Below are 25,897 nucleotides of genomic sequence, written 5' to 3'. Positions count from 1 at the left end.
TGGTACGGTCGAATAGTCCCAGAGCTGAACAGCCCACCAAGCGACTGTGATTCTGGTCATTTACTTACCCCACTCATCTCAGAGGACAATATTTTGCAAGGTACATGAAGAGGCTTCGGTGTGTCAATTTGGAAGACACTCATTCATTTAACAAGTATAAATACGCGGGATTCAGACCTGGATAAAGTCAAGAAAAAAATATTTTACGTCTCGGTGGAAAATCTCGCGAGAATACGATGAAATGTCGTGAATAGCTAGAAATAAACAACCAGACCGCAGCGCGCAGATACCATTTCGTACACAAGTAAAACCGAGTGTACCGCGCGAGAGCAGCCCCGTCGTGCACAGATTGGCACGTTTCCGACAGCGGGGTTGAAAGTAGAAAGATTTCACAGAACATCAATGTAGATAATTGAAAGTAACTGTCGATTTTATGAAAATGTATCTTACATATATGTGAAGTATCTTTGAGCCTCGCTTCTATCTGTCCCTCCTTCATATGCTTCCTACTCATCATTTCACTAGTAATAAGCTGATCCCATTCGGGTTAAAGGTTAGAATTAAAAATAGTTACAAACGTAAATTTAGTTTCCCAACTTTTAACCAAGTCAGCAAGTTTGATCTATCATGTATGATGTACGCTAACTGATAGGCACGCTCTCGTGCGTGCAAGCTATCGGTCACAGGTAAGACAGAACTGTTACGTCATGTACGTCTGATTTCGAGTTCATTTCGACTCTTATTCATCGCAGCATGTCGATCGGTCGGCGAGATCGGCAATTTTTGTCACACAACTTCCGCTTATAGTTATACGGCGTTCGGCGAATGAGTTTTTGCAGAAATTATGAGCTTAGCATCTCTATCTCAATACCCCTACCGTACTAAGGTCTAACTGTGTTATCCCAGGCGTTCGGGTCAACCCATGCACGGCCAGGGGAATAGGAAAAGAGAAGGCAATGACGGTGACTGAGCCGAGTGCAAATGCAGGTGTAGCTCTCGTGTAGTAAACCCTGCACAATTACAAAGGGATCGTGAGTAAACCATGACTCAGCAATATGTACGAACTGTACATGGAAGGGCGGTAACATACAGCCCTGCCATTTGTGCAGAAGCATATATAGCTGGTGCTAACTTGCTGCAGTACAGTAGCTCGAGGTTTTGCCTGGGTATTTGGGTCGGACGGCAAAACCAGAGCTACAGATCCAACCATCCAGAGAGAGTGCAGGTGCCGAACGTCTGGACGTTCGGCGCCTTGCAAAGTTATTCGGCGAATCCGGCGTTCTTCTCCTTACCGGTTTACCTTCTAATACTATTTGCACTACCCGCTCAAGGATGTCTCGCTATTTATCCAAAGTACTGCCGTTCGGCAGGTTTTTGTGTGCCGATCGCGGGTTACTCACTGAGTGGGACGCCATGTTTGAAAGGGATGACGTCACAGTCTCGCACATCCACGTTCCTATCCTATTAGCATAACAATGCACACATTTACGTTGTACGTGTACGCTGCAGCGCTGCGCTGCACTGGTTCTTTCAGTTTTCATAACTACTGACCGGCCGAACTCCGAAATGAAGATCCACTTTCCTATCCTATTAGCATTATTGTAGCGATATCAACAAAACGCCATCGGATATTTGCTGCGCTATGTAAAAAAGTTACGCCAGATTGACTTCATGTTCGGGAATTAAAACTCTTTGTACGTGTATAATTAAAACGAAGCTAAACAAATAAAATAAAAATTAAACAAAACTCAAGTAAAAATTAAACGAAATAAATACCGGACGGCTCGGTAGTGCATCTCTTACATAGTTGCTTTTATGTACATAATAGAAAGGAAATAAATGTAACTTCATTGTTACTAAATATAGCTGCACACGCGATATCGCACACTGCTGCCTGAAATTATAACAATTTTTATTGATGCATGCTCGCCTGGTCGCTGTTGCAGTTTTTGCGGAAAATGCGGACAAGCATTTAATTTTGTGCAATGGAAAGTTACGCGAGGACTTAATTTTCGGGAAATAAAACTCCGCGTATCAATAAAACGAAGTTAAACAAATGAAATACACTGAAGCAAAATTCATTAAAAAATGTCGGGCCTTCTTTCTCGGTCATATCTCCGACCACTGAGTCAAGGTACGAGATTTTGTCGATAGAATGTTCAAATGTGAATTTGAAGTAAGGTACATGGCCCTTTCCAGCGTAAACCATGGAAATGTCGTGTCTGAATATTTGACCAGAGTGGAGATTTAACATAATTTTCTCCGTTTCACGGAATCTTATGCCAGCTATTTCTGTTGAGGCTGCTGGTGAGCCCACGTTCCATTCACAGATTTGTTTATACTGTATTGTCCGTTGAATAAAAAAAATATAGAAAAAAATACCAGGATTTGATATGCTTGACTGGAACAACAAGTAACTTGGGAACGTTTTGATAATAGAGTGTCCGATCATTCCGTTATTTGTATACAAGAGTATGAACGTATTATTTTCGTTACGGGATCGGGGAAACTGTAAGTTACCTCCTCATAATTTTGTCCCCATATCCATCGTGTACTTAAGTCGCGCTGCGTTGGTTTACACACCGTCCCTCAATGGAGGGACGGTGGTTTACATTATTATTTTCTTAGAATGTAATCTTTCGTATTCATAATTGCTATGCCTCTTCCTATATTAAAGTTTTTTTTGTTTTTCTTGTTTTTGTTTAATCTTCCATTAGCTTTTACGTGTTTCGGTCGTTTAATACGTTGTTTATTTTTTTTTTCATTCTTCGTTTGAGAAACTTCAGTTTTTTTCCATTGTTGAAATTTTCTGTTTGTGTTGGTCTTTACGTCGTCTTGTGTGCGGTGATGGACAATGGGTTTATTCAACGGTAGTTCGCTTTTAATATGACGTGGTGGCCTTGAAAAAGGCCGTCGGGTTTTGGTTTTATTCAGTTCAATTCAACTCAGTACAGCTTTATTCATCCTAAACATGGGCAATAAAAAAGTGCGAATAAAACACAATACATCAAAATATTAAATATACAAAAAGTACATAGATACAGAGCGGTGACCAAAAACATACACATGAAACAGTTTACAAATCATTTAAAAGCCGCAAAGTAATGGAGGAAATGAATAAAAACTTGCGCCGGTTTAACCTGCAAGCAGGTTCCCGAGTGTAAAACGCCGACCGGAGGGTCGCTCCGAACAGAATATGATGAATATGACAGAATATTATTACTACAGTTAACAATTGATCGGGCTTTTCCTATGTACTAGCTGATCATAAAGTGACAGACTTCTCTTGATATTCTAATTTTAAGGTAAGTGATAAAATTCTGTGAAGTTATATGAATGTCTTTGATTGTCAGATGAAGCCAACAGATGAGCGAGAATGAAACAACGCTTTCACTGTAATGGATAAGATTTATCTATCAAACCTGAAGGAAAGCAGTTTCCTTAAAAATACAATCGCTGTCGCCCTTCCTTCAAGATAGCATCAGTGTTTAAATCCCATTTAATTTTTTTACAAAGTATTCAACCAAAGGTGGGTACACTTAGAGACAATTTCGATTTCTTGATCGCATACAAAGGTTGTCGGAGGGTTTCGTTCTTGCCTCCTCGGACATCAATAAGAAATATCACACACAACACCACTTAGGAAACAACAGATGACTTTATTTTTTTGCCTTTGAAAAGTAGCTTACCTTGTTCTTGGCAACTTCCCTCACTTTTATGAAAACCTTGTTTGCTTTTCGTTTTCCGCCTGCTTTTGCTGTTTCGTCGATGCTGTCGTTTGTATTGTGGCTTTAATAGCTTGATCAAATAATCATTTACAATCACTTTCATGAATAACATGCACGTACGTATTTACACATTATAACATTTCTCTGTAATTTTGTTCATAAAAAATTATCATATAATATCAATCGTCTTCATTTCGGAGTTCGGCCGGTCAGTAGTTATGAAACTGAAAGAACCAGTGCAGCGCAGCGCTGCAGCGTACACGTACAACGTAAATGTGTGCATTGTTATGCTAATAGGATAGGAACGTGGATGTGCGAGACTGTGACGTCATCCCTTTCAAACATGGCGTCCCATTCAGTGAGTAACCCGCGATCGGCACACAAAACCTGCCGAACGGCAGTACTTTGGATAAATAGCGAGACATCCTTGAGCGGGTAGGTGCAAAATAGTATTAGAAGGTAAACCGGTAAGGAGAAGAACGCCGGATTCGCCGAATAACTTTGCAAGGCGCGCCGAACGTCCAGACGTTCGGCACCTGCACTCTCTCTTGGATGGTTGGATCTGTAGCTCTGGTTTTGCCGTCCGACCCAAATACCCAGGCAAAACCTGGAGCTACTGTACTGCAGCAAGTGCTAACTATGACCAATGGAAGTAGCAGACAATCTCGCTTCTATCTTCGTGAGCACGGTCCCTCCACAAAAGGGACCGTGCCATGAGCTACAACATTCAAGCATGTACGACATTTCTCCTCAATTTATCATCGTCGGCAACGATTGTGCAATTTTCGCGATTTCCATTTTAACTTGGTGATATATAAAGTGTACGGATGAAGGTAGTAGTGAGATGATCTGTGGTTATGTGGCCGTGTTTGATATTGTGCAATACCGTAATCAGTAAAATTTCAGAGGCTACTTTTTAAAACCATTGTATATTTTTTTCATCTTTTTCTATACTGTACTTCATTTTTATGGAAACAAAGTTTCAATATCATCTGCTATTTTTCTCTCGCCAAGATTTCATTCTTCCTTTCATATGTGTCAATTGTCATTGTGGGCCATGTAGTAACCCTTGACTTTAAGCCCTTCTGCATTTTTTAACACTAAACAAAGATTTGTTTATCACAAAACAATAAATAAATTTAAATAGCTCAGTTTTGTACGTGTGGACATTAAGTGTATGCAAGAGTTAGATGACTTCTAAAAATGTACCTCACAAAAACATGCTGTTTGGTCAAGGTTTGAGCATCATCTTTGAAGCTTGTGTTGTCTAATGATTTACAGAACATTTCTTCAATGTAAAATTAAGTATATTACTATACGCTATAGGGAGATTAATTACTAATGTACATGTACATACAAGGTAAAAACATTGTCCTGGGTATAATGCATTGGTTTAAAGCCACAATTTTCAATCCCAGGTTTTCGCATTAGTGGAGTTCTCCTCCCAGTCAAACACTTGGCCAGTATGATGTTTGATTTCTATAACATTAATTACACAAACTGATCTCAACCTTTTGGCGCTGTTTGCTAATCGTGCAAACAGATTGTCGGTCGGTTCAAATCACCAACGGTCATTGATTCCCCACCACCAACGCTCAAATTTCCTAAAAAATTGTCTTCAAGTCGCATTAGAATTTGAATGTAACCACAGAGTTTGATCGGCAGCAGCTTTGCGCTGATCGCTTCGCAGTCTGTCTGTGTTTTTGCGGCCAGAAAAAATCAAAAAGTTGCATTTTCTGGAGCATGTGCCCGTGTGTTGCCTGTTTGGTGTCCACCTAGGCCTACACAACGAACGCTCCATAGCTCTGCGCCCTTATAAGGGAGGCTCTGCCTTTACAGCGGAGGCGACTGGAAATGGGACACCTAATTAGCAAATTACCCAGCTGTATTGCTGGCCATATAGTGAATTCACTTGGTAATTAGCGAGCGACTTTGTTAACTTGTCAGCGATATCGTTTTACATTTCAGTCAGCTGCAGACACTCTGTGCATGTAGGGGGTATGTTGCCATAAAGCTTATCTGGGTTTGAGTAATTCAGTATAGGGGTGGTTGCTTGTTGCTTCATGGGATTCAAAATGAATAAAGATAATTATGATATTCGTGTTGATATAATACACTACACTACTAAATAAAGAAATTTTTCAATCTACACTTGTGGTCTCATTTACTGTTCTCTGAATTTCAATAAAATCCCATTTTGTTCGTGTCGATTTCATGTGTTGTAAATGAGTGGTTTCTTCCAAATAGTGCAGCTAGTGCCCTTCTGAGTGGGGTGTAGTCATGTGGAGAGTCTTTGTCTTGCCTCATTAGTGGTTTCAGTTTACACCCAAACAACATAAACGAGTTCCAGGAGAAGTGATCATTTCAGCTAATACATGTAACTTTGAACTGTAGAGACACTGCCGACTTTGGAGACCACTTTACTGTTGATTAAGTAAACTTGATACAGTCAGAAATTCTGTTTGAACAAAGGAAAAACCTGCTCTACGAAGGGTTATAAATGAGAGTTTATGATTGGCACCCTGTGGTGAAGATTGAGATAACATTACTATGCACAAGTCTTACTCAGACAACTTGTCCTATCTATACCATAATCAAAGGAAAAAACTGGTGTCACTGTAATTTATCGTCTGCAGACCAAACAAATTTTCTTGTAATATTTTGACCTTATCACAGTGTCTTGTTAGTATGTGAAGATCAGTGCAGTTGTTTTCAATTTCCCAAGACACACTGTCTGCGTGAGACACATCGTTTTGACTGATCATTGGCCTCTGAAGTTTTGCCACCAAAAAGTCATATCTAATCATTGGCTGTTCTATTTGGAAGAAACCATTCATAACACAACACTTGCAGTTCATGAACATGATGGAGATTTTGTTGAAATGAAACCAAATGTAGCTTGATGAAATATCTTTATTGAGTGGTTTACTTTGGCTCCACTGTACGATATTATTCCATATATTATTATTATCTTTATTCATTTTGAATCCCATGAAGCAACAAGTAGCCACCCCTATACGGAATTATTCAAACCCAGATAAGCTTTATGGCAACATACCCCCTGCTTGCACAAAGTGTCGAGACTGCAGCTGACTGAAATGAAAAACGTTGTCGCTGACAAGTTAACAAAGTCGCTCGCTAATTACAAAGGGAAATAGCAATATGCCTTGCAATACAGCTTGGTAATTTGCAAATTGGGTGTCCCATTTCCAGTCACCCTTTTCCTGCCAGACAGTATCACTTCCCCATCAGCCAAGTCAGTAAAAAGCGGTATTGAGCCAAAACATGACGTATTTTCACCCACTTGGCTTGGTCTGTTATAGCATCTTTAGTCCAAAAAAATCAAGTTTACAGTATTATGTTTTCAACAGCTTTCAAATGTACAGTATTATGTTAAAATACACCATATGGAATATATTGTGTTTCATTAATTTTAACCATCTTGACCTTGTGGTGAATATGGACTTGACAGGAAAAGGGTTCAAAGTATTATATACAGTATGTATCAATCTTGATTTTCAACAGTTGCAGAAAAAGCACAAGCAATCAAATAGGAATATAGGTGTTAATATATGCATGTGCATGATGTAACTTTTGGACAAATATTACTCTTGCAGACAAATTCCTGTGCTGTAAGACAACATGGAAACAAAACAAGAAGACACTAAATTGAAAGCTAAACAAACTGAAACAGCCAGTCATGGAACAAAACCTGTAGGAGATGGGTCACATGAAAATTTTATGACAGTTCCTCCAGTGAAATCTGTGAAAGATACTCAACAACCTGGGCATTCAGCAAGCTTTACCATCAGCTCAGATGTGTCTGTGGAAGACAACTCATTGACCAGCGCTCATCAGTTTGGCACTTACCCCGAGAGCAAAATGCATCCATATATACAACAGGATAGTCAACAGAATAGTGGTGAATCAGTTTCTTCAGTTCCTGGAGGTGAGAAATCATGTAGTAACTGATAGTGACTCCGCTATGGCGTGCAACGCCCCGCTCAAGTCGTGGTCCCGTTCAAAACGCCTAGACGTTGAATATCGGCGTCTGGACCTCGGGAAATCATCATCGGAATCAGAATAGTCAGAATGATATAACCCTGATCGATGATAGTAACCGGTCTCTCTCTCTGGTGAACGGAATTAGTATATGTCAGCATAAATTCTGAATGCACAGCTTAGATACATCAGTAAGCACTTTGTGCTTGATTAAGCAACGACAACATGCCAATGTCATCATCAGGGTCTGTATAATCATAATCTGTATTTGTGTGTGTAATGTATTGTCTTGTCACACAATTTCATACACGGAATTGTAGGAATCCTTACAAATCTTATTAAGGTAACTTTTGGATGACCATTCAATAATAATTTGGTTGGTGAGACAAATAAATTGGTCTTTTGCCACCACTTCAACTTTTGCCATTTTTTTTAAAATCCTTTAAAAGATAAGTTCTTCTGCATTGTTTGTATTTATCACTTTCTTTCAGTGAAATTTAATTCAGGCCTTTTATAGCAGGCTGGTGAAGAAATACATGTATGGCATATCTGTAAAGCAAATGATCTAGCACTTAGAGCCTGTTGCAGACTTATTCCAGAAATCTAGCTACATATTTATATAACGATTGCAATTTCAAAGAAGAACAAAAGACAGAAACACCTCATGATCTTCTTAACACCATAGTTAATCCCGATCCCAGGCCTTTCGAGCCGGGATTTAAGAAGCAGGTCATTTATCAGCTTTATCTAAATGCAAATTGTCCAACATGATAAATAATTCAAAGGAAAACATAGGCTAACACTGTAAATACTCAATGTCAACAATAAATAATATGAGAACCATAGATTAAGAACTGCCTCTTTAAGTGTGTCCATTTGCTGTAGATATATGTTTTTGACTGTTTTACTATTGGATCTACATGCAGTCAACAAGTAAACTAAAGGTTCCATCAGCAATGTTGACAAGCATGCAACAAAAATTGCTCATGAAATGGAGAAATACTCATGAAATACTGAGGAAAAGTTTGTGAGATATTCCACTACAACTGTGTGTTACAGTGTCACGTACATACAGTACATTGTCAATCATCACACTGTACAGTTTTCATTTTGATACATCATCAAGGCTGAGCATCTGTTCTGCTCTGTATTCCAAATGGGCCAAACAAGGTGGCTTTGATAGCCTGGTATTGATCATCAGATCTGTTCTGGAGATTTAAATTGTGATAGTGAGGAAATGAAAGGTCTTCTCAAACATATGGAGGACTTGACATCAGAGTTGGTCTCCTTCAAGTCAAGTGTAGTCTGTTCCGTGATTTTCTAACTCTTGTAGACATATGGCTTGACTATGAATACATAAAATGATGATAAATTTACCTTCATGAGCTTTTAGTATATGTTACCAGTGAAATGACTTTACAAGCATTTGATTTGGTATAGTATGTTTGATGTCAAACATTAATGAAATTTTTTTCAGATACAGTGTTTTTACAACAAAATCAATTTTTGAAGCAGCAGACTTTTCCTGTTTTAATATCTAGCATTCACTCTTACTATTGTTTTTCAGAAGGGATATAAATACATTTGATTCTGTATGAGTGAAACAATTTTCAAATATACCTTTACAGAATGTACATGTAAGTGTCACGTACAATCTCCAACACAGTTCATACATTTTCATGGACCTGTGAGTGCCATGCAGCTTGGTAACTACAGTACTCTTCATGCTGGTCCAACTCAAAACATCCCACAACAACAGGAGCAAGGTGATGATACAGGTGTGTACACATGTTTGCTAAATATTTGTTATTGTAGTGCTTTCAAGTCAATTTCCAAGGACTCTTTCACTAATATTAGCCGATTGTCCTAAAGTTTGCCTAAACTAGACCAAAATGTATCTGATGAAATTTGAAAACCATATTAAGAATTGAAGATTTGAAAACCTTGCACAAATAAAATTGCCCTCCAACAAGGGAAACTTCATTCATCTGAGTTTTGATAGTTGCATTACTTAGCTTCTTTCACAACTTCATAAATGCTTTTTATGCATGACCATAGCATGTGTGTGCATGAGTACAGTTAGATGGAGAGGTTAAGTCATATATGGGTCTCCGTCGTCTCAGACCCTAACCATGGTCTCTGCTGTCTCAGACCCTAACCACAAAAGTGGAGGCACAGTGTTGAATATCGGTTCTGCCACAAAATCTTGTTGGAACCAATCATACTATATAGTTGAATTTATTGACAGCATATTCAGGCAAGAGGAACCACCCACTGAGCTCTGAAATGGATGATAACTCATCTTGTCATTTCATTGCCTGACTTGATAGCTGTTAAGCGCCTTTCACAGTCAAATGAGCAGTTTTATTGCTTTAACAAAAATCAAGTGCATGGTGCTAGACATAGGTTTTAGCGGCACCAATAAACTGCAACTAAGGAGAGGTTCTGGACAAAGGGTATGATGAAATACATTGCACTTTCACCAGTAGCAGTGCATCCATACCTGGCACATTTTCAAGCTGTAGTTCAACATGCCTTTAGGTACCTGCATAAAGAGACAAAGTGTGATTGACAAGACGAACAAACATACTGGAAAAGTATCAAAAAATACAGTCACTTACGTAGGCTATGGACGTGAGCATGGCCATGATATAATTATGTTATTAAAATTGCATCATTGCTCAAATATGAAAGATGAATAACACGAATGTAAACAAATGTTGTCACCATACGCTATAAATAAAATTATTGACATTTTGATACTACCTTGTAATGAATTTTCAGGAATATGAGAGTTTGTTTTGCTAATATCTTTTATTTATATAACCCACAGGTCTTATGTTTCCTATTGAAGATATCAAAGCCTCTGGCCAGTCCACAAAATGTCCCTCTCGCAGTGCAACAGGTAAAACAGAAGTTCATAGGTATCACTAACTTTTGTTCTCCCCAACTTTATGCAAATTTTTGTTACCACCATGCAAATACTTAGTGTACCATACTGCTACTTGTTCACATCAATGCTAGCCCATTACTTATACAATTTTTTTAATCACATGTCCACACACACAAGCTACATGTATTATCCGGCAGATGTCTGTCTGTTTGTGTGTCTCTGCGTATCTTTTGACATGTCTCTCGATTGACTTCTCTGAAATAAATCACACTCATTTCATTGATTCTGTTTGGGAAGTGAAAGAATTGATTAGATTTTAATGGGTGGGATTCGCATATATTTGCTTATTTGCATAATCGATTATATTAAAAAAATTGCTAATTTGCATAATTGATTATTTTAAAAAATTGGCACACTTTGAAAACAGCTGCACAAAATTTCATGATATTTGCTGTAAATGTTTATCACACAAGGATATATCTATCATCAGTGAAAGATATTACAAAGTGAATGAAAAATTTGCATATTTCTTTACTTTCCAAGTTTTGGATATACATTAGGATTACCCCAACCAAGGTGATAGATTTTGCTATGCACATTGCAGATACCATTATATAACATCGATAAAGTCATTCAGTATTTTGAGAACAGTTACTTACTATATGGCATATTTAACAAAATTTCCTATTTGCAGATATCCCAGGATTGCCACAACTAAAGTTGATAAAAATTGCTGAATGCGTTGGAGATACTATGATATAACATACGTAAACGTTTTTTATCATTTCTGGATCAGCTAATCACAACTTTCTGTATTTAAAGCAGCAGTGGTCAATCCCTGGTTCTCTCTTTGAGTGGTTGTTGACACTGGTTGTTTATGTGAATTTAGTACTTCGCTCTTCGCTTCGCTGCACAGGTAGTCAATTTGCCCAGACATAAGTTGATAAAAAACCTGTCCAGTAACAAACTTCCCTAATTAGTGATATACGTGGATTGACTTGATTAAAGTTGACAAAATCCAACTCATATTGAAAACTTGTTGCTTTGTTTTGACACTGAGACAGTTTGTCTTGATCTAATGTCTTTCATTTGCTTGCAGCACTGTAATGGTTAAAGTCAATCTTGACTTTAAAAAGTATGCAGCAATTAACAGGCTGGCATAAAATTTCGTTTGATGTAATTTTAAATTTGGGCAATATACAAAAATAATAATACATAGAACAAATAGATTTCTATGGATTTGAAAAGTTGGCTTTCAAACTGAGTTTATTGTTCCAATGGGTGATGTCAATCAGATTTTGAATTCCGACAAAAGTATGTGTTGATGAATTGTGGTCAAAAAATGTTCATTTGTCCTTTGGAACTAATATTTACATTCAAGACACCAGATCTCTTCTTTCATCTTACAATTCATACAGATTCATTTCCCAAAGGAATTCCAGAATCCCAACCACCTACATGTATTACATATACGTCAAAGGAGAGACAGAGTATACAGGAGTCAGTAGCCGAGCCTGGTAGTGAAGAACCATCCAGGACCGCCACCACAGTTCTGCCATCCATTCGGAAATGCAGACGACATCTCAAAGAAGTGTACAGAATCCGCTTTGAGAAATACACCGCAGTGACGTTGTACCAGAAACATGAGTTAGAGATGAATGTATATGTTTCACTTAAATTTAGAGATGTAAACAAAGCCATATGCAAACAGGTAGACATCCCCCAGGATCAGTTAGATCTCAGTACAGATCAGAGAATTGTCATTTATGGTGGGTCTGGTCAGGGTAAAACAACTTTCTCCCAGAATATTGTGCACATTTGGAGTAAAGAATCTGACAGGCAGACAGACACAGACACAAAGGATACAAGTAATAAATTGAAGAAGTTTTACCTTGTATTCTATTTAGAGGGGAAGCGCATTGAAAGTGGTATGTCAATTATGGGTGCTGTATTTGATCAGTTGCTTCCAGACGCAAATATCCTTGGCATTGACAGAACAGAATTAGAGAAATGGGTCCAGGAAAATCAGGAGAAGGTTTGTTTCATATTTGATGCTTTAGATGAGGTGCCAAGCACAGACCATGCCCTCAGTAAGTTCATTAACCGAGAGTACCTTGTCAAAACACATGCCATATTCACAGCCCAAAATCTTCCTGTCATAAGATGTCAGAAATATTATGGAGTGTGTGACTTTGTTGAAGGAGACGTGAGTCAGTATATTCAATTGTTCTTCCAAAAAGATCAAGGCAAAGCTAAAGGGCTACAAGAGCAGCTGCAGTCAAACTGCAATTTGCGTTGCATTATGTCCAATCCCCTCTTTTGTCTTCTTATGTGTGTTCATTGGAAATATAAGGAAGACGAGTCCAAGCCTGCCACTGAAACTGAACTTTTCAAGAATATCTTTGATCTTTCCATGAGAAAATATCGTCAAACTCATGATGTGTCTGAAACACAACTCAAACAGAGATGTTTTGTCAACTATTCCCTTGCTTGGAAAGGCACAAGAGCTGGCAAGCTCACTTTCAGCGAGGATGACATAGTAAAAGAATTAAAGGATGAGAGAATTGAGGGTTCAGTTACTGTCAAAGATGTTGTAGGTCTTGGATTTTTGGTGAAAGTTTTAGGACATTCAGAAGAAGGCCTGATCTATTCCTTTACCCATATTATGTTTCAACAACTGTTGGCTGCCATGTATGTCAAGGAAGTTGATGATGATGATACGTACGATAAGTGTTGGTTTGTGGGAAAAGTCAAGAATTCCGACAAAGTATGGAAAATGTCTGTGTTTTCCTTGCAGGTTTGCTGGGAGATCAAGCAGCTCCATTCTTTGATGCATTTGGTCGGCAATACAAAGCACTGATGGAGAATGAAAATGCTCCAAGAGAGTGTGCCTACAGATGCATTCTGCTAGTGTGCAGATGTCTTGCACAGAGTAAATCTCCTCACAACTACACACATTCTATTGTAAGTAGTCTGTCTGAACAAAAGCGAGTGTTTTTGAATGTCTTCCGGCAGGACCTAGCCGACCACACTGTGGTGGCGCTGTCCTACATGCTTGAATCTGATCATTGCAGGAAGGATAAATGCCATGGAGTCATTCAGTCCCTACTGCTGTCAAATTTTGAAGAAGTTGGGGACTGTGTGCTGCAAAGATTCAGTGAAGCCCTGCAGAATTGCAAATGGCTGGAGGAACTAGACCTCTGCTTGACCTCACTGTCTTCCAATAGTTGTCGCCAGATAATTGAAGCTATTGCTATGAATAGAAGTATGAAAAAGTTGAGTATCGAGGCCTATCTTGATAGCATGGAAGAGAAAGCCATATTGGCAATTCCTCTGGTATTGCAAAATCAAAGACTGGACACTCTAAGATTATTTGCAGTCTTTGTGAAGCAGTGCCCTCTAAGCTGCAAAATAGCTCAGCAGAGCAAAGCTGCAGGTGATCATGGGCAGGAAATCTGTCCAAAGAGGCAGGCAGTTGGAAACTTTGTGAAAGCCTTTGCAGAAGCTCTGAAGCAAAACAAAACTTTGACGTCTCTTATCTTGACAGATTGTTTCTTCAATGATTGTCCTAACTCTGATGAACTGAAATTAGCCATTTTGAACCATCCTGAGCTGGTTTCTCTGTCTGTGTCAGGTCTCTTCAACGGATCAGGTCAAATCAGTGCGGATGGAATGAAAATTCTGTGTGATATTGTCAGATCTCGCAACCTATCCAAGTTTGCCCTGTCATTGACAACTTTGCCACCAGGCTCAGTTGAGCATGCTGCATCTGACAGTCATATGGAAATACTCATTGATGCTCTGTCTGACAATCTTTCATTGCAGACGCTCAAATTCACTTTCACCTGCTTGCCCATTGCTCATCAGTTGCACATTGTTGATTTTATCAAGAGTAGCAAGCTGAGCTCTGTGAAGTTAATCTGGAAGACGTTCTACGCCAGCTTCCTGAAAGAGTTAGGCGAAGCATTTGCTGGATATCCATCCCCAAATCTGAATAAAGTCTTCTTAAAGGGAGAGTTCAGGTCAGGTGAGACAATAGCTTTGTTGAGAGGGATCAAAGATAACCCACAAGTTAAGACAGTAATTCTCCATGGTAACCCATTCCAAGTTGAGTTCATTTCTGAGTTTGTTGATGAGATTGAAACTTGGACAGACAGAGGGGAAAGTCTAAGTCTCAGGTTAGAAGGGGAAATTGTGAAGGCACCACCTTATGGGACAGCCTTGAAAGAATCTGAATTGCGTGAGAATGATGAAACAACCAGACAAGTCACTGACAGGTTGCAATCTTTGAAGGTCAAATGCAGGAATTTAACGGTTGAATCCCACTGTACTGCATCCCAACCACATCGCCTAATAATGGATGATGATTGCACTTGGAAGAGATCCTCAGACAAAGTCTTGAGGACATAGCCCCAACCAATCAACTTTGGATTGCATCTCATTGGAAGAGCACATTGATTCTAATTGAAAAGACGTGTTTATGACCTATTGCTGTACTTCTGATAGTTTTTAATTTGAATGCAATTAACCAAACGTCTGGTTACATGCTCTGTGTGTTAAATGAACTCAACCAAAGAAGACACAACTCATGCTGGTACACATGCTTTATGTTTCACTTGTATGAACAAAATGTACCCATACATTCATGATACCACTTAAAAACATACTGCGCTTTATCCAGCTGTTTGTACAACCATTCTTATATCTATCAAGTATCAGAAGCACTGTAATTATGATTACTCAGGTGTATTGATACAACTGAGAAGTTTCATTTTGGTAAAATTGAAAAACAAAGCTTGTTCTAGGATAGTTTAGACACTTGAATTTTCAGGTTTTACAAACCTAGAAAGAAAGTATTTTGACCAAATACACTCTTATAGGTTTTCCCTCCAAACCAACGCAACAGCACAATCAAAGGTTATGATGATGGTCCATTAAAACATGAGTGGCTCTCCTACAATTAATGCCTTCTGTGGGATTAATTATACCTAACGGTGCATGCTACTCTTATTACAAACAGTGGATATGCCAGGTGTGCCTCATGAAAATGAGGCAATACATTTATGATACTACTTTGAAAAATATACAAAAAAAATTGTACAGTAAGGAACACTTTGTGAAAACATAAATTTCAAATGAAAAAATGAAAATATTCTGTGCAGGGTGCTTGGTTAAAAGTATGTAAATTCAAATTGTATATAATATAATTTACTTTTAATAGATGTACATTGTCTGTTATTGCCATTTGATGGTTTCTGGATGTAAAAACAATCCATGTCCAAATTTTATTTTTCCAGATTATTTTCTAAATAAATGGTGTTTTATATCTTTACATACATTCATATATATATTTATGGAATGTAATTCCTGTATTGAAATAATAATTTGTAATGAAATATTTTGTTTTTCATTCTTAATGATTAGATTAGATTAGTTTTTGTAAGTCACTAGAAACATAGGACTTGTTTTCATTTGAATTTATTTCAGTGTAACTTTTGATGTGCAATTATATCAAATCTCAAATACTGTAAAAAGGAAAAGAAGATTTTCTTTCTTACAATTGACTTTTATAATTATGCAATCTTTGCACAAGTTAAGATGACTGGTACTCACTTCAAAGTACTAGTAAGTTACAAATGGAAAAGGCTGGTAAGATTGAAATACAGATTTGCTTTGTGAATCTCTTTTTCAAAGTTTGTGACATACAGGTGATGTCTCTGAGACTTTTTGAAAAATGAACTGTAGTAAGTGTAATTTTTCATGTTTCAACACCAAGAAGCCATACTCTTAGAGTAATCATGGGCATTCACAAAAATGGCATATATAAACCAAATGTATCTGTGCAATACAGCTTACAAGGTCATCAAGTTTATGACCGACTTTTGTTGTTTGCAAACTGTTATCGCTTAGGACAAACATCAACATTGCCCAAGTGTAAAGGCTAAGTCAACCGTGTATTTGCTAAGCACATGTAGTAAGATGAAAGAGAATTTTGATAAGAGCCAGTACATGAAGGATGTAGATTGTGTGAATTGTCCTATTTTTAGACAGTGATTTTTTAAAGTCCATATGGTAGCATGATATTTCAAAAATGACACATGACTGCAAAGACAAAAATATGGATTTGTCACCTGCTCAATGTATTGTGCTCAAACAGAATGTCCAAGGCAAAGTTAAGACTATAATCAGTATTAATGTTGCAAGGGCAGGTTAAAAAATCCTGATCTTGCCTTTGCATCATGTGTTATTAATATTAATTTTTAATTTTACACAAAACAAACATTTCTGTGTCTGTACCTATGTATAGACTTAGTCAGAGCAGAGTCAAGAGTCTGAATTTTGATGGTTAAATAATTTATTGAAATTTAGACATTGCAATATTGTTTGTAGCTAGTCTTATGTACTCTCTGTAAAATTGTGTTAAAATTTTATCTAATGTAGCTCACATCAACTCCACACACAGTTTTGAAGCATGCATTTGACAGTAATTACCACATAACCAGTATATGATAATTTGTTGTGCCCACAAATGAGGCACAGTTGCCAAAAAACAATAGCTTGCTGCATCACCAAATACAACATGGTTGTATCTTCCCAGCCATGCTATATCAATTTCTTTTCAATATCATGTGAGTCTTAGCCAATCATGAACGCTAAATGATACATGAGGTCTGATTATCTTACTTATGATGAGTAGGGGTCATGTATGCCGCTTACTTAGATGTACAATGGTGACTTTGTGGCTGGTAGTTTTCTGACTGAAGAAATGGTGCAGTCTGAACATCTACTTTACAGATCAACAGGAATAACAATTTCAATTTAAGTTTCTGTCAAAGTGTGAGTAAATCAGAAGCAGTTTACAGTTTTAGTGATTCATTATCAAATACTGTTGGGACAGTCGGGTGTTGTTGCATTGTGTATGCTGTAAAGAGTGGCTAAATAGATACTGAGCATTTCAGTTTGTGTTATATGCAAATAAGGCAGGTTTAGCATAAGCTGAAGTTGAGCAGTGGTAGATGTTTGAGGAAAATATTTGAGCCAACAGGTATGAATCTAAAAATATGACAATTTTTTGGTTGATAAAGACTTCTCCGGTATTTCAGTCAAGTTCTTTAAGACAAAGGTAATACAATCATACTTTAAAGTGGTCTGAGATAGAGTTCATCCAACTCATAGGTAACATAGATGAACTGCAGATTGCAAAGAAGCAAGCATCAAACTTTTAAACACCCACCATTCATTTTGACAAAAACGAGTTTCCAAGATGTCAATTTTCTATAAAAGAGCTATTTATATTTTTCTACTAAAAACAAGCTTTATCATAAATTTTCATAGCATTGCTTATGCTCCTATATATAGACTTAGCACAAGTGATGTTTTTACTCCATTTTATGCAGAACTTGAGAATGGAATACTTGTAGCGAGGCCTGAAAGTTCAACATTTTGCTCTAGCTATACCAATAAAGAAAGTATCTTATGGGTTCAAATATGATGATTGTGTTTTACCTTCTATTCTGCCATATGTATAAATAGCTGTGGAAGCTTATTTGCACATTGGCTAGAAAATGTTTGTCGCCTGTATGTACATCTGTCTATCCATATCAAAAATTTCCAACTGCAGCACCTACCATCTTAGTATTTGTTGTGAAGGTGCCTCAGAGTGTTGAGATGTGAATTGTCCAAATGAACATGGTCATGCCAAAAATATGCAAATGAGGTGAAAAAAAGTTGAAAATGGCAAAATTTTTTTGAAATTTTTTTTAAAAATATCTTCAGTTTTCTATTTTTTGCAGATTTTTTCTTCACTTCAGTTTTTAGGAATAAAAATATTTGCTCAAGAAAGTCAACCCTGCTGATCGAAATTTAGCAGGTCCAAACAGATTTTCTCATACATATTAAAATCAGAATGAAATGAACATAGTAATAATTTTTAGAATTTTTTATTTTTTGTAAAATGTCTTAACAAGAACCACTTCCCATTCCCTTTCAAATTTGGCATGAAGGTTCCTTTGAATGGCAGTACATTGTTACTATTACTTTTTCAGATTATGTTAAAATAAGTGAACTGTAAGATTTTTATAAGATTTTCTTATTTTGTTGTGATAACATGGTGATTAAAGGTAGTGTTGCACATAACTAACACTTTTCTTCAAAGCAATATTTCTCATGAAAGATGACATCAAAACCCTCTCATACTAAATATTTTCACAAAGCAGAATCAATAGTGTTTACTCAAAGGATGAAGGGGTAGATATTTGGGGTAGAAAACCTCAGTTTTGGTATTAATGATTAAAATTAAGTCAAGAACTTGATTTTTGATATCTTGATAAAAATTGAGTCAATTTGATATCTCATTTGAAATTTAAGTATCTGTTGGAAAACCCCACAATTTCATTTGGCATTATTTATTCTCGTTCTTAAATTGCAGGGGTTGAAAGACTGACATTCATAAAATGTGATTAAAGTCATGATAAGCAAAATTTAAATGACTCTATAAATTCAAAATGTAACAACTTGATAGCCAAACAACGTGGTTTTGTCATATAGTACTTCAAGGAGACGTTCACCAAGGATTATTTTTACATATTTGCTAGCTTTGTGATCACTTACCCCAGAAAAGCTATTTTCGCCATTTATAAGTCACGTGATCGCCAATGTACCCTAGATACAGTATTTACATTGGTGTTAGGGGTCCCTGGCAACCTTTGAGCAGAGTTCCGACGATCACCTCCCTTTGAGAACACACTGTGTAAATTTCACAAAAGTTGACCCTGCTAGAGTTGACTTTTTAGCTCCGCTGTCAGCGGCATAGAGTTTATCAAATATGCTGATTTTACGTCGTCATCATTGTCGTCGTCCATCCATCGTCTGTCCATCATCTGTCAACAATTGCTTTCTTCTCTGAAACCGCAAGTCCAATTGCTTTGAAATTTGATATGCAGTTCACTTAGGGTGACCTCACTTAAGTTTGTTCAAATTATGGTGAAATTTGCATATTTGTATTTTTAGGGCATTTTTTGCTGTTTATGGTAAAAAAATCTTCTCTGAAACCACATGTCAGATTGCTTTGAAATTTGATATGCAGTTTACTTAGGGTGACTGTCGAATTCAGTCAGATTTGTTCAAATCATTGTGAACTTTGTATATTTGTATTTTTAAGGCATTTTTTGTCATTTTTGGTCAAAAAATCTTTAAAAAATATATTTTTTAGGGATGATCTATTTCAGATTTGTTAAAATTGTGCAGAAATATGCAAATTTGTATTATTAAGGCAATTTGTAGCTCATATTTGGTATGTGTATAAATACCAAAAAGTTCATGTGGTAAGTCGGTGGCGTCTGTATGTCTGAATGCATCTATGTGTGTATGTATATGCGGATGTATGTCCATCACATACAAAAGCTCCCAAACTGCCACACCTACTATCATAGTATTTGGTGTACAGGTAGACCCAGGGGTTGAGATGAGACGTCAATGCAAGCAAACCATAACTGATACAACCACTAAGAATAATAATATCTTACTGGTTGCATCAGTGATGGTTTGCTTGCATTGAGTCAAATGCCTGTGCTTTGTACCACTTGAACACGTGTAGATGTGTATGTCCTGAGGAACCGCATGGCAATAAAGAAGAAAGAATTTTGAGCATTTTCACTTGGTGGCGAAGGGTAACATGGAACAATATACAGCGCATTTGACAGTCCTACCTTTGCAGTGCAGTGTATGTGCATGTTCTGTTTACTATCCTGAGTGTAGCATAAAAGCATATGGTTTTTATACCATTTTAACAAATGTGTACAATCCTCAAATCACACATTCGTCTTCACTTTTACTTTGTGTACGAAAGTTTAACTTATTATGCAATATTAAATTTGGATGTTTTCGATGAAGTTTTCCAAACCCTTATACATATGTAAAACCATGGTCACTCCACAAAACTGGTAAAATTTGAAAGTGATTATGGATGAGTCGGGTATTGACAAAATGAATGCGTGTTTCGAGTTAACGGATTGGAATTTATTTATTGCGGATGCTGCAGGTGATGTGAGTATTTTAGTTGACGTTGTCACTTCTTACGTAAGTTTCTGTAGTAATTTGAATTTTCAGACTAAACATGTCAAATGTTTTCCAAATAATAAGCCATGGGTCACACCAGATCTAAGACGGGCAATACTTGATAAGCAAAATTCATTTGGCAAAGAAGATTATCATCAGAAAACAGGTTCAGTTGAACAGGAAAATACGTAAAGCTAAACGGGAAAAAAATAAAGTTGAAGATCTTTTCAGAACAAATGATTCTAAACAAGCCTGGAAAGGCGTAAAGTTCTTACAGGTATGGACAAGAAATGTAAAAATCAGGTTATCTTGTCCGAACCAGGTGCGGCAGACCGTCTGAACAGATTCTATGCTCGTTTTGATCGTGTAGATTTTAGTCATGAACACCGAAACATAAGAGGAAGTTTACAAAGTTCTTTGCAGGACGACTTCACGCTCTCTGAGAGCCTTGTTCGTAAAGCTTTAAGTAGAATCAGAGAGAATAAAGCACCTGGTCCAGACAAAATCAGTGGTAGGCTCCTTAAACACTGCAAAGATAGTCTACTTTATATCCTTCATTATGTGTTTGAGTTGTCCTTATCTACAGGTATTTTTCCTTCACCGTGGAAAGTCGGGGAGATAATACCAGTCCCAAAAAAACAACTACCACGGGTAGACAATGATTTCCGTCCTGTCACTTGAACGTCTATTATCTCCAAATGTTTAGAATGAGTTGGTTTAGAATTGCTTATGCCATATATACAGAACCATTTCGATCCTCTGCAATTTGCGTACATATTTGGCCGCTTGACTGACGATGCAATCTGCACACTAGTTCATCGTGCAATTAAGCATTTAGATGCTAAATCGTCAAATACAGTTAGAGTCTTGTTCATTGACTATTCGTCAGCATTCAATACGATACAACCCCACCTAATGCTCAACAAATTGAATGTTTTCAATGTTCCTAACCGTTTACAACTTTGGATTTTAGATTACCTGACTGGTAGGTCTCAGTATGTCTGCACCAGCTTTGAAACATCAACTACAATTCCAATTAATACAGGAGCACCTCAGGGCTGTGTGTTGTCACCTGTTCTTTTTGTTTTGTATACAAATGATCTAGCTTGGGACACTGATGGGGCAATGATTGAGAAGTATGCAGATGACACAGGGGTTGTGGGGTTTATTTCGAGCGATGACGATCAGGAATATTTGGAGTGTATCGACTTTGTTAACACCTGGTGTAATGACAACTACTTAGATCTTAATGTGTCAAAGACGAAAGAGCTTGTTCTGGACTTTAGAAGGAAACAAAATGAAAAACAGTCAGTTGTGATAAATAATATGACGGTAGAGAGAGTGTCAGCATATCCATACTTAGGCTGTATGATCGACTGTAAACTGTCATTCTCACAACATGTAGAAAATCAACTGAGAAAGGTAAACAAACGAATGTATTATGTAAGATCGATGAGAAAGTTAAATGTAAGTTCAAGTGTAATTGCTCTTTTTTTCAACTCAACAATATCATCTATTATTAACTATGCTAGCACCGCTTTCTACGATCTGCTATCAAATCATCTCAAAGAAGACCTCAATCGCCCTACAAAAATCTGTAAAAAGCTGCTTGATGACAACCGGGATGAACTTGCGCAGAACTCAGAGGTATACAAAGATAAAGTTATTAAGATGGCAAAGAAAATATTGAAAGATCCGAATCATCCACTCCATACAGAATACGAATACCTTCCAAGTGGTCGTCGCCTTAGGGTTCCACGTTCTCGTACAAATAGATTTAAGTATAGCTTTGTACCAAGGTCAATCAGTCTATTGAATCAGTTGTAACCTGATGCGTGTCTGTGTAAATGTATGTATAGGTAATTATAAGTATATTTAGTCTTTATGCATTATATTAATTTTTTTTCTTTTTGTCTTCTGCCAATGTACACAAAATTTCATGTAACTATTACATGACAAATAAAGAATGAATGAATGAATGAATGAATGAATGGCAAAACGAAAGGCTTTGTGCATTATCATAGACACTGTGGCACCATAAGGTTAAAGAAAAGAATATTCCTTGGAGGAAGAAGAATCAGTAATGCCAATATCTTTTGCATGCACTTTAGTCTGAATCATAGTGTGGCGCAGTTTGATATCGCCAGACTTTCAAATGGTAGCATCAAATGCTGCTCGTCAGGAACATTAATTGCCAAAGCATTTAAGACTGGTTTTATAGGCGAAGGTCCCTCCACACACGGAGGGACTGTGTATAGGTATAGCATATGTTTGGAGAGATAGACTAGACTGTTGCTATGTGCAAAAGTATTTATATAAGGAGGCAAACTTTGCCCTTTGTATTCTTACCCAGAGTCGTTTATCCAACATTCTTTCAATCTTAACTGATAGAGTGGGGTAAATTTCGATTTTTGTGTCAAATCTATCCAAGAAGTGTTCAGAAATACCTTAAACTTTTAATACAATTTGATTTGCTGCTACTGAGAATGTTGGATTAATGACTCTGGGTAATACAAAGGGCCAGTAAGTTTGCCTCCTTATATAAATATTTTTTTCTAGTCCGGAAATACAAAAAAAATGATTCTTCCGTTATTTTACACCTCTTCCAACAGGAAAGCATCCTTCAGATTTGGTGTATTGAACTTTGAAGTATATTTTGCGCACTTTATGAAGGAATTTGACCCTGACTATTGGCCTAAAAATAAAGGCGCTGCAGCGCAGCGCTCCTTAGACCACGGTCCCTCCACAAAACCGTGCTTAGACTAGTTAACATGGCTGTAATATTGCCGCATGCAGTTCTGTAGCTCACATGTCCACTTCTTTCCCCGGCGAAGTTGTGTGCATTGGAAGCGCAGTACTACCATATAGTCTATGGCTATAGACTTATTTCAGTGGAAGTAATCGTCATCGCAACAGTTAAGTATACTATTTTGTGGTACAGATACTCTCTGTGTCTGATTAATATGCTGTTTCTCTGTGAATGCCATACGCCGCGGTATGAACGAGAGAACGATCATACTACCTGATAAAACTTGTCAGGTGAATGCAAGCTGGCAAATGACTGCGCGACTGGTGAGTGGCACGGTACAGCGCCCTCGGCACTGAACGTGGAATGCATTGTGGGAAAAGTATTTACCTACGCCATGTTGGATTTTGAAATATTTCGACATCGGTCTGAAATTTAACGCGTTTAGGTTCAGACAAGGGTTATTCGGCCATTTGGAGAACATAGGAAGGTAACCGAAAGATATCTCTTACACTCTGACGCGATAAAATAGCGATAGCAATGAGTTCGAGTGACGGTAAACGAGGCAGAAGGAGGAAGAATAAGCGGGGTGGAGGCAGCAAAGGAAGTCGCCAGCAACAAAAACACCAAGTTCTTCACGATTGTGAGGTACGTATGTCGTCTCAAAGGTTTGATTTACAGCAATAGCTTTGATTTGTAGAAGAAATTAAACTGGTAGGTTGGTGGAGACTCTAAATTTGAGCGGCAAAATGGAGCAAGGGGCCTTCTTCCTGAACACACAGTAGAGTTGAATATATAATTACGTAGACGTCCCATGGCATGACCCTAACATAACACAGAGCCGAGTGGCGTTTCAATCTGGATGAAGTGTCAGGAAGTTTTGGTTTGTGTTGCACCGGTACTGGTTAAATTTCACACTCACACAAGAGATTCAAAATGTAAGTTGTAACCTCTTTCCACCAAACTATCCCAATTGGCACGATTTCAGCTGCTGTAAATGCGTCTGTTTTGTTCAGTGATTCTTCGTAAACAAAGATTCCCTCAATGACCAAGTTGTACTGACATAGTTTTCCATGCAAGGAAGCCCTAATTGTCAAATTGTAGAAGGCTCCCTAAAATAAAGATCCCAGGATAGGGAAATATTTTGTCTAGCCAGATTTTAGTGTCGTTTTGTATTTTTAAATGTTCATACGGTCAGGGATTTAACTAAAGGAAATGATAACCTGTTTGTAATGTTCCCAAGAGATTATACATGTAGTTCACAAGTACCAGTTTGGGCCAATACTTATGACGTTACAGTCATATTATATTTAAGTTGTTCTTATTATATGTCTTCCATTCAATGGCCATTAGTACAGTTAATGTTTTGTTTTTTAAATAAGAAATATGCACCACTTTTATCTGCAGTGTTGAACTTAAAATTTTAAATATTTTGAGATATGATTGACTTTTGAAAAAAGTCAACTTGGGGAAAACCCTGATTTATTCTGTCAAGCAGGGGAAAATGACTTGATTGCTGCAAGTTTCAGAGAGAACAGTATGTAATATTATTAATTATTTAATTATGCTGTATAATAGTTATAATAGTTAGATATTTAAAACATTATACAGTATGGCTCATTTATCCCCAAGGGGATATATGTATATCTCTTCTCCCTATAAAATTATTTCAGGATGGGATGTCTTTGCAGAGCATTTTTCCTCAAACAGGTGCATGAAGTATGCATCTGTTTGGGAACTTTGCCAGAGAATGGTGATTGATTGTCACAAAGTTTTCCCCCACTTCTTCCAGTGTGGTCTCATCAGGTGTCTGCTTTGTAACACACCTTTATGGGCTAACTGTGACTCAATCGTCACTGAAATAAAAGTGGTTACAATTGCATTATGTGGTATTGATTCAATCTAGGTGTGCCAGCACCTTTGTTGTGCTTTTAGTGGTTTACTTTATACAACCAATATGGGCCGGAGCAATAATCGACTCTCTTTTTTAATTTAAATGACAACATTTTCAAGCACCCTGTATTCCCGATATTTATCTCCACTGTCAATAATTACACCAAAAATTCACATGACATCACTCTGGGAAGACTTTCAAAAATTAAGGAAATAAAAAGGGTATCTCATGTATGCTGCCAATTATGGTACCTCTCCAAACTACTCTGTTCCAGACATCCCACCGTTTGCCTTGCAATGCAGCAGATATGTTTTCAAAGACATGAAAAGTTCATAAAATTTTACATCCCTTCTGTCTAATCAATTAATCCACATCACTTAAGCTTCATCACTGTAACTATTGATATTTTTTCCAGTATTTTATATAAACTACTGCTCTGACTTGACTCCCAAAGCAGAGTTGAAATGCCTGGAGTTAAACCTGAAAACAAATCCTGTACCTGTGCAATTTCCAATGTTATTGTTGACAAGTAAATTTTAGTGTAGTAATTTGTCAACAATAACATTATGATACTGGTA

The 25,897-nt window shown here is 37.3% G+C and overlaps 2 protein-coding genes across 4 annotated transcripts in view; both read left to right on the top strand.

The window, feature by feature from the left end:
• Nucleotides 1–556: 556 nt before the first annotated feature.
• LOC139119973 (uncharacterized) lies at nt 557–18,110 on the top strand. 2 transcript variants are annotated; one of them, XM_070683943.1, is made up of 5 exons: nt 557–686; nt 7,346–7,677; nt 9,359–9,508; nt 10,564–10,635; nt 12,057–18,110. In XM_070683943.1, the coding sequence occupies exons 2-5, from the start codon at nt 7,371–7,373 to the stop codon at nt 13,481–13,483; spliced, it is 1,956 nt and encodes a 651-aa protein (XP_070540044.1). In that variant the 5' UTR covers nt 557–686; nt 7,346–7,370; the 3' UTR covers nt 13,484–18,110. The 2 variants fall into 2 exon arrangements, with proteins under 2 accessions (XP_070540044.1, XP_070540043.1); XM_070683942.1 differs by having other exon boundaries at nt 563–686; nt 12,042–15,755.
• Nucleotides 18,111–23,795: 5,685 nt separating this feature from the next.
• LOC139119970 (protein FAM193A-like) overlaps nt 23,796–25,897 on the top strand; it is a 29,107-nt gene continuing 27,005 nt past the window's right edge. Inside the window, exon 1 of one of the 2 annotated variants that reach the window (XM_070683938.1) lies at nt 23,796–24,073. In XM_070683938.1, the coding sequence (XP_070540039.1) occupies nt 23,966–24,073 (108 nt within the window). In that variant the 5' untranslated portion in view covers nt 23,796–23,965. The remainder of the gene's footprint in view (nt 24,074–25,897) is intronic. The other variant, XM_070683940.1, reaches the window with a different exon arrangement.

This window comes from Ptychodera flava, chromosome 20, assembly GCF_041260155.1.
Source record: "Ptychodera flava strain L36383 chromosome 20, AS_Pfla_20210202, whole genome shotgun sequence".
Classification (NCBI taxonomy): domain Eukaryota; kingdom Metazoa; phylum Hemichordata; class Enteropneusta; family Ptychoderidae; genus Ptychodera; species Ptychodera flava.
This window is presented reverse-complemented; position numbering and strand designations above follow the sequence as displayed.

Coding starts and splice junctions, on each gene's coding strand:
- LOC139119973 (XM_070683942.1), top strand. CDS start 7,371: ATGGAAACAAAACAAGAAGACACTAAATTGAAAGCTAAACAAACTGAA. Junction 9,509..10,563: donor GGAGCAAGGTGATGATACAG/GTGTGTACACAT, acceptor TATAACCCACAG/GTCTTATGTTTCCTATTGAA. Junction 10,636..12,041: donor TCCCTCTCGCAGTGCAACAG/GTAAAACAGAAG, acceptor CAATTCATACAG/ATTCATTTCCCAAAGGAATT.